At 58.1% G+C, this 9,023-nt stretch overlaps 1 protein-coding gene across 1 annotated transcript in view; it reads left to right on the forward strand.

Moving 5' to 3' along the window:
- CACNA1I (calcium channel, voltage-dependent, T type, alpha 1I subunit) overlaps nt 1-8,770 on the forward strand; it is a 108,893-nt gene extending 100,123 nt beyond the window's left edge. Inside the window, exons 37-44 of the mRNA XM_008586693.1 lie at nt 943-1,033; nt 1,179-1,242; nt 4,215-4,324; nt 4,653-4,713; nt 5,855-6,031; nt 6,114-6,154; nt 6,390-6,561; nt 8,612-8,770. Of these exons, the coding sequence (XP_008584915.1) occupies nt 943-1,033; nt 1,179-1,242; nt 4,215-4,324; nt 4,653-4,713; nt 5,855-6,031; nt 6,114-6,154; nt 6,390-6,561; nt 8,612-8,770 (875 nt within the window). The remainder of the gene's footprint in view (nt 1-942; nt 1,034-1,178; nt 1,243-4,214; nt 4,325-4,652; nt 4,714-5,854; nt 6,032-6,113; nt 6,155-6,389; nt 6,562-8,611) is intronic.
- The last annotated feature ends 253 nt before the right edge of the window (nt 8,771-9,023 follow it).

The raw sequence follows: 9,023 nt of genomic DNA on the forward strand, positions 1-9,023 counted from the left end.
TGGCGACGCCGCCCCCCGCACAGCTGGATCCGGGAGACGCGGCCGGCAAGAGGAAGAGATGAGGGGCCGCCGGGGCCGCCGGACGCCCACCGCCCGCCCGCCCGCCCCATGTCACCGCCTTTTACCTCAGGAGCCAGGGACAGGCAGCAATACTTTGTCCACACCTGGGAGTCGTGCGGCCGCCCGCGAGGCCGCTGAGGCGGGATGGAGTCGGGTCTGCGTCAGCCAAGGCCCAGCGTGGCCCTTGCAGAGCATATACGTGTATATATATGCAGATATAGAGACAGACATATATATATATATTTATTTTTTTTACCGACAGCTTATGACTTCCAGAAAGTGCTAGAGTTGGGGAATGCGGGCCAGGGCCTGCTCAGGGGTTCTGTCTGAGGCTGAGGACCCTGGCCGGACCCACCCCTGGGCAGGTGGTCCTGCCGGGGGCATGGGCAGCCGTGGTTTTCGGTGTCTCCCCCTGGGTTGAGAGTAGCCTGGGGAGGACTCTCAGGCTCCTGAGGGCCCCGAGGCCCAGGACACAGGCCCAGAAGAAGAGGTGCAGTTCAGGGTGCGCTTTTTTCCTCTAAAGAAGAAATGCTGCTAAGATCCCGCAACTTCCCCACGCATCGGGGTGTCTGTCTTGTCATTCCTGACCATCTAGTTGTGAAGTCTCTTGTACACACCCCAGAGCACTCAGACTCTCCTAGTCAACTGGTTAGATGTCTGTCTTTAGAAAAATCAGGGGTGAGTAGTTGTACTTTCTTAGGGGAGGGGGTGGGGGTGGAGGGCAGCACCAACGCTGGGCAGGGGTCTCCGGCCCCAGGTGAAGTCTTGGCCTCAGTGAGCACTTCCAAAGGGTTTCTACCCCCAGGGAGGCTGAGGGAAGGAATAGAGGTGGCAGGAGATAGGAGTTCATGGGAGCTACAGTGTGCTTGCGGGGGGTCGCAGGTGCCCACCTGGTCCGCTCTGGCTTGACTGCCCCGCAGGTGCCCCTGGGCTCAGGCAGCAGTTGTGCGGTTACTTACGGCCTTCTTCCCTGGTGTGGGCTGTGAGCCTCGGCTGTTCCTGGATGTTGTGTTCCTCCTGCCCCAGGGAGGTCAGGGTAGAGCAGATCTGACAGGATTCTAAGCTGGAGTCAGGACACCTTCCTGGGCCCTGGGACCAGCCCCTACCCCACCCCCCAGCTCCTTCGGCCTCCAGTCGGGTCACCTGGAGACCCACATCCTCCGACTCCCCATCTGCCTGTCCGTGGGTCTCTGTCTCTGTCTCCTCTCACTGTCCCTAAGCTGCAGATCAGGTTCACTGGAGTAGTGCTTGCCAAATGGGTTCACGATGGGTGTTTTTTATTTGAATAGTTATGCATTTATTTCCATATTTATTAGAAAAAAAAATAATGCATTGAACCCATAGTTTATAGACATATTGCTTAGGTGAAAGCTAAGTTTTGAAAAAGTGGGTGGGTTTAAAGTCTGTTTAAAGGAGACTGGGAATATGTTGGTTGCAGTGGTCTGCAGGTATGTCAGAAATGCTACAAGCTGGGGCATCGCTGCACCTCAGCAACACCTGGGGGCCTTTGCTGAGCTCTCCTCCAAGGGCTTTGGCTGGGCCCTGCTGAGGGAGGCCTGCCTTGTCCCCGTTCCCAAACCCTGACTTTAAAGGACTTGGCTTCCAGCCAGGCTGGTGAGGGGTGCAGAGGGTGGGCCACTCAGATGGGCTCCGGGTGTCTTCCAGGCTGGACAAGGCACCCTCAGGGTCTGGGTGCTGTAGCAAGTGAAAGGTGATGAATGACCTGAGCTTTTGCTGTGTGCAAAGCCCTCCCGTTAGAGTGGAGGTGGTGAGGGGCAGGGGAGGGCTGTCACCACTACATGCGAGGAAACCGAGGCCTGGAGAGGTGTGGAGGCCAGCCCAGTCCCTCAGGGTCCTGGCAGCAAAGAAGGGAGTGCCCTGGAGAGCCAGCCCCTGAATACCTGGACCATAAAAAAGCACACCCTGCATTTCAAAGGATGGCAATACAGGGGCCCAGCCAGCCAAGCCATGGAGTTGAGCCATCTTGGTAACGGGGCCTGGCTTGGCCTCTGAGCCCCACTGATCCTCCTGTCATCACCGAGAAGTGGGCCACCCCAGCAAGAGCTGACCCAGGTCCCGGCTGGGGGTGGGGTGTGGAGGAGGGTCACTGTGTGCTCCCCTGCCTTAGTGATGCTCCTCAAGTGCCTCCAGTGGAGGAGTCGCCCATCCTCCTCCTGGGGGAAGGGGGACATGTTGGGGGAGGCCAGGCCCACCTTCAAAGCTGCCTGTCCAGAGAGCCCTGCCTCCCTTTCCATGCTGATTGTTTTATGGGGGTGGGAGGGAGGGGGAGGCGTGGACAGGCATGCTGCTGGGGGGCCATACAGAAGACCCTGCGGAGGACGGGTCAGGCTTCGACGGGACGGGATCCATCACTGGTTGGGCAGCCTCTGCTTTCCTAGACCAACCATTGTCTTGTTTAATCCACCTGGCGACCTGCACGTGTGTGCTGTTGATCTGAGCACTTTCCCGATGTTGCCAAGTCCTGAGTGGTTGGACAGGGACTACATCCCAGGCATGTCTGACATGAAGCCATCCCTCTATCCTGAACCATGTGATCCCAGAACAAGCAGACATGTTGGGGAGGGCATTCTAGGTAGAGGGACAGGCGTGAACACAGGTTTGTGGGCTGGACATGGGTGAGCTCAGAGGCAGGGAAGCTTCACCTGGGGGAGTCGTGGAAGATGGGGCAGTTTCTAGAGGGCCCCAAATCCTGACCGTAGGCACTTGGCCTTGTTTCTGTGGACAATGGGGGATGGGACCAGGGAAGCTGTGATTCACTGGCCAGGACAAGTCCAGATGGATAAGGGTTGGGCCAATGGCCCTTCCTCCTCCCCAGCCTTGAGGCCTAGGGCCGTGGCTTCAGGCCCATGCCTGTCCATCACAAAAGCACAAACTTTCCCTAACCTATATGGGCCTTGCCATGGGGAGAGTAGGGATCCAGTTGCCAGACACCCCACACTTTTTTTTGCTGGGCTCTGTAGGGTGGTGGCTGGTGGGCACCTTGGCCTCTGCACCGAGGGGTCCAAGAGCAGACGAGGTGTGGCCTACTCTGGCCGAACCCTCTTCTCCCCTGCCCTGCTTGCTCCTGCACCAGGCAGCCCCTTAAAGGAGGACAAAGTGTGCACAGTCCCAGCCTGTCTGCCCATCTTCCCCCCACGTCTCCTCCCGGAGCCTTCTGCTTTTGGGGCCACCTCCAGCCCCCTTTACTGCGTTGTGTAAGGGCTTGGGATCTTAGAAGCTGCTGTTTAACCCAGATACACATACTCTTTTTGTCTTTGTGCAATAATCAGTGTTCCTGGCAGAGCCCAGGCTGAGCTGGGGCCTGGGGAGGAGGCACAGGCCACCTCCTCCAGGGAGCCCTCGGCCTGGCCTTGCTGCTGTGACTGTAGCACTCCCAGTCGCTGTACAGTTTCTATGGTGTGAATGAACTTCCCTCCTAGTTGCTAATGGCGCTGGTACCTGCTGGCCCAGATGGCCCGGGCATAGAGAAACCAGACGGCAGCCACCACTAGTGTTGTTTTGAATAAAACCCCAGAAGCCTATTTAAGAATTTCTCCATGTGTCTCTGCTCTTCTTTCCCCAGCAGGGTGGGGGTCAAGCTGGGGCTATTCCCAGAGGAGGGGCGGCGATGAGTTCTCCTTCGTGTTCAGGCTGTCAGGCCTGGGGTGTTGGGGACCTAAAGAAAGGCCCCATGGCAAGGTCCTCTCCTGGCTGGGCCTGCAGGGCTGGGAGGAGGCAGACCTGGCTCTCAGGCTCTGGTGCCGGTGGCTAAGATGCCGGACTAGGGAGAGAGGGCCACGGGGCATAATAGTTTCACCTTTGGCACTGTTTCCTGAATTTATATTGCAGGTGTATCAGGACTCTTCTGGCTGCAAAGGACAAAAACCCAATTCAGGCTTGAAAATAAAAGAAAGAGAGAGAGAAGGGAGGAAGGGAGGGAGGAAACAAGAAAAGAAATAAGGGAATAACTTAGTGTCTCAAGTTTAAAAAAGCCCAGAGGTGGGGTTGGCTTTAGGTGTAACTGGATCAAGGGCTCCGCCTGTGTCACAGGACACAGCCTCTCTCCACCTCTTGACTCTGGGTCCTGCGTTTGCTCCTCTCCTGTCCTCGTGGCCACCAGCAGCCCCAATTCAGGCCTGTCCTCCCATCCCCAGGTGAATGGGAGCTTCTCTCCCCGGCAGTCTGGCAAAGTCCTGGGGCAGGAGCCTCAGCGTCACTCAGGGTTGACTGGGGTACCTGCCCTGGAGATGCTGTGCTCTGATTGGTCAGGCTGAGGTCAGCCACTCTGGGGTGAAGGGATGGGGCGACCTGCCTGCGTCATGGCCTGAGAGTAGGAAAAGGAGAAAATGCCCAAGGAGAAGTGTGGTGCGCCTGCTGGGCAGAGGGAAGCGTGCTGGGTGCGCCGTGAGCCCTGGGATTCCTCTCTCCTGCTAAACTCCCTGGGAAGGGCGGTTCTCATCCTTGCCCTTCAGGAGGAGGCAAAGGACCCAGAGAGGTCCAGAGACAGGTCCCCTGGCTATGGACAGGCTGGGAGAGCAGTAACAGCCAAGCTGGTGGCCTCCCTGTTCCCATTGTGTGTCCTCTCTCCCCAGGGGCAGGTGTGGCTTCCAGCATGGCCTCCTCCCTGAGGCCCTGCTCATGCTGGAGATGGAGGTGAACTGAGGCCACCCCACAGGAAGGCCTGTCCCCCCAGCCCCCTTTGACACTGCCCCCTTGTCATCCTTGGTCTGCTAGCCCCTACTTTTCCCGTTTCTGCTTTGTGATCCTCTTCCTGGTGGCTGATGCAGCTCTTGGAAATAATAGAGAAATCAGCACAGCATCTAGGCCCCTGTGCCTGGCACAGAGTGGGCAACGGGGTGCAGGAGCTGAAGCCGAGGCTGGAGATGGGAGCTCTGAGCGCCCCGCAGGACCACACAGAGCACTGGGGTTTCCTGCTCCAAGCCCGTCCCTTCTGCCTCCCGAGTACCCTCTCCTCCCCATGCCTCTGCCCACTCAGGTCTCACGGCCCTGGACAGCCCTGGACTGTTACGCCACCCCCTCCCAGCCCTCCCAGCTCCAGGGCCACTGCCCTGTTCCCACCAGGCCCGTCCGACACCTCCCTTCTCCATGGCCCTGAGATAAAGTCCTGAAAGTCCTGAGCCCTTGGCTGGTGCACCCTTGCTCCTGCCGGTCCCACCTGGAATCTTTCCCGCCTCCTCCATCTGTCCCTGCCCCCTGGTGAGCGCCCCTCCCAACCCCCCAGCTTCAAGGAGACCTTCGAGAACAAGCATGAGAGGAGTTAGTCATGCCATGGCCTCCAAGTCTGTCTCCCCCATGAAACTGGACGCTCCCTAAGAGCAGGGGCACATCTAGTTCATTTCTGTGTTCTGAAGGCCCAACTCTGGGCACGCCAGGGCAGGAGCTACACAGGTGGATGGATGGACAGACGGATGGATTGCTGGGCTGAGGGGTAGGGGCTGCAGCCTCTGCTGGCAAATGGCCACAGCACTGTCTGCCACACGACTGTCCAGCTTTGGGGTTCGATGCTCCGGGCAAAGGCGACTGTATGCAGCCTGGACCAGAGGCGGATGTCAGGACACCCACTGGACGAACTGGCCAATTGGAGAAGTCCTGGGGCTGGGGTGGGGCAGGGATCAGAGAGGAGGAGAGAAGGGTGGATGAAGACACAGGAGGGGACAAGCAATGTGCACTCCAGGCTGGACCTGGAGCCTGACCTTCTGCTGAGCAAGGCTCAGGGCCTGGTCCATCCTCCCTCCTCCGCCTGGCTGCTGGCTCCAGGCTCCTCCTGGGACAGGAGGACACAAGTGACTGGCTGCTCCCCCAGAGTCTGAGCAGGCCACCTGCCCTCCACTGTTACTCCCTCAACCGGGCGCTGGGCCAGGAAGCCGGGCCTACCTCAAGCTTCCTCCCCCTGTGGACTCCCAGGGCGGCATCCCACGGCCTCCGCAGCTCATCCCATGGGCCCTTCGAGGTGACGGTCACTCCCTCATCCTCAGAACTCTCTTCGCCCTCCCAGGGCCCTCTGTGCCTCCACTTCCCCTTGTTGTCTGCAGGACCCTTACGTCCGGTCCCCTCCCCAGCTGCCCCTGCCCAGGTTGGGTCAGCCTCACTCAGGGCCCTGAGCACTGTCTGTGTGACACTGCTGCCCCTTCGCCCTTAACTCCAGCCCCATTGCAGGACTGTCCCCGTGCCTCCCACTGACCTTTGCAGCTGGCTGCCTGTCACCTCACCCTGCTGCTTGGCAGAGGGAAGAGAGGCAGGTGCACAGGGCCCAGCTCGGCAAGAAGCCAGAGGCGTTGGGCACACCCTGGTTTCACCCCCAATAACAGGGAGGATGACGACATGAACAGCAGCAGCTACCGGGTCCTGAGCTGGCCCCGGTGCGGGGCCCACCGAGAAGAATCTGGTGTGGCCCTGCCTCCGACGTCCAGTGTGAGCTCATCAGTGGGAGATGGAGGAGTGTGCACGGGTCCCACCCACTGTGTGCAGGCCTGGCTGCAGGTGCGATGGCGCTGGGGACACCCAGACGGGTCCAGCCCTTTAGCTGAGTATCTGGGCAGCTGGTTCACTCTGTCCCAACTCTGTCTAAACCTTGGCTTTCACAGCCCTGAGCACCTGAGCCTGCCCCCAGTGTCCTGCAGGACAAGGCCCACCCGCTGGCCTCACCCATTCCTTTTCCCTGGCTAGTTCTTATGTATCCCTTTTCAGCGAGTGGCTCATATGTCACTTCCTCCGGGAAGCCTTCCTGGCCGTGCCATGGCTTGGGTGGGTGCTCCTACTTCTCCCTCTGTGTCAGCCCCTCTCCCCCAGCATTGTCTGTCTCCTGACTGAGTCCCCCACCAGCCTGCACAGACAGTGACCATGGTTCCCTCCTCCCCGCCCAGAGCCTGACGTGGTTGAGCCTCAGCAAGTGTCAGCTGCCTGGCTGTGTTTTGGAAGCAGAAGGGATTGACCACCTAACCCCTTCTCTCATTTCTCTACCTGAGGAAACAGGCCCAGAGAGGCACGTGGTGGGGCGTGGGTCACACGTGAAGCAGAGGCCAGGGGTGACCCTCAACCACACTGTCCCCCATAGCCGGGGAGCTGGTGCCCGCTCTCCCACGCAGCTGCCCGGGCCCCTGGGGAGCAGAGCCTGATTTGTTTTCCTCTCCTCTACCCGTTAATAATGGGATTAAAAGCAAGTTGCTAGCAAGGAGAGAGACTTGCTTTAAAAAAAAAATCCACGAACATTTTAAGAGAACAAAAACTTCAGCCATCAGCACTTTCTATTCAGACCTGAGTTCATGAATTTTAACCAAATAAACACAGGCATGTTAGGTATTAATATATGGATGATTATGCAAAACCACTATTATGGCTGTAACGAAAATTAGATTCTGACTTGGTGTTGGCGTTCCAGGAGGGAGGCGTCCTCCGGTTTCCAGTGCTGTGACCTCAGGTTGCCGATGCCATGGTAACGGGGCTGTTGTGGGAATCTGTGGACAGGAGGCTGGTCCTGTGGGGAGGGACGGGGGCAGGGCCAGGCGGGTTGGTGGCAGTATCTGCCTCGGGTGCGCTGGTCCTCGCCCACCGACCACCACACCGACCTGCTCTGTCCTCCCCTACCCCCCCCCACTGCCAGCCCCTCCCCCTCCACTTGGCTCGACCTTCCTCAGCCTTCAAGCCCCAGTTCAGGAGCTGTTGTCTCAAGAAACTTTCCTGCAATTCCACTGCCCCACCCGTGCTGACTCTCAGCTCCTCACTTTTATTTTTAATTAGCCATATATATTTTTTTATTGTGCTAAAATACACAAAACATAAAATTTACCATTTTTAGCTGTTTTTAAGTACACAGTTCAGTGGCATTAAGTACATTTACAGTGTAGTGCAATGATCACCACCATCTGTCTCCAGAACTTTTTCATCTTCCCAAACTGAACGTCTTCACCCGTTAAACACCAGCTCCTCGCTCTCCCTCCCCCGGACCCTGGCAACCCCCATTCGACTGTCTGACTGTATGAATTTGACTCCTTTGCATACCTCACATAAGTGGAGTCATAGAGTGTCTTTTTGTCCCTGGCTTATGTCACTTAGTATAATGTCCTCAAGGTTCATGGGTCAGAATTCCTCCCTTTTTTAGGCTGCGTCATATCCCACTGCACGGCTGTACCACACGGTGTTTATCCACCTGTCGATGGCTCCTGGGCTGTTTCCTCTTCTTCGCTATTGTGAATAGTGCTGCTGTGATCATGGTGTGCGGATCTCTGCTGGAGTCTTGGGGGCGTACACCCAGAAGTGGAATTGCCGGGTCGCACGGCCATTCCGTGTGAAATTGTTTGAGGAACCGCCGTGCTGTTTTGCACCGAGGCTGACTTTCCCCTCCCACCGCAGCTCCCCACTTTTACGTGAGGCTAGATCAGCACCTGGAAGCATCGTACATAGATTTTTGGCCTCCTGTATTTTTCTTTCCACTTCCCCTCCTTTCTTCTTAGCACACTTTTGCCTGCTTGCCTCAGGGGACATCTGTGGCTTTCACTGTGTGGTCCTTAAGACTTCCTGTTATTTCTGAAAGCCCAAAGGAGATCTTGGGGAGTTTGTGGAAAGGGAGGAGAGCGGGCTGCGGTCTGACTCCCAGGAGGAAGCCAGAGCCACCAGTCCAGCCGGGCTCACGCCCTCGGCCTGCAGGCTCAGCGGGGCAGGGATCTGCCTGCCATGCCTGGACACTGCATGAGGCCGACCTGGGTGGGAACAGCCCGAGGAAGGACTGAGTCATCAACAGAGAGCAGGGAAGTTGTGCCTGTGCCTCTCTGAGCGCAGGGCCGAGACGCCTGCTCCATGTGCTGCGTGGACATTTCCACTGCGTGGGGGACTCACCGCGCCCACCCAGCCGGGCCCTTTTCCTAATGGGGTCGGGTGAGCAGCAGGGCCCTGCCCGGGCCACACTCAGCGCCGGCTGCCCTGCTCCTGGCTCAGGCCCTGCTCCT

The sequence above is a fragment of the Galeopterus variegatus genome, unplaced genomic scaffold, assembly GCF_000696425.1.
Source record: "Galeopterus variegatus unplaced genomic scaffold, G_variegatus-3.0.2 Scaffold4082, whole genome shotgun sequence".
NCBI lineage: Eukaryota > Metazoa > Chordata > Mammalia > Dermoptera > Cynocephalidae > Galeopterus > Galeopterus variegatus.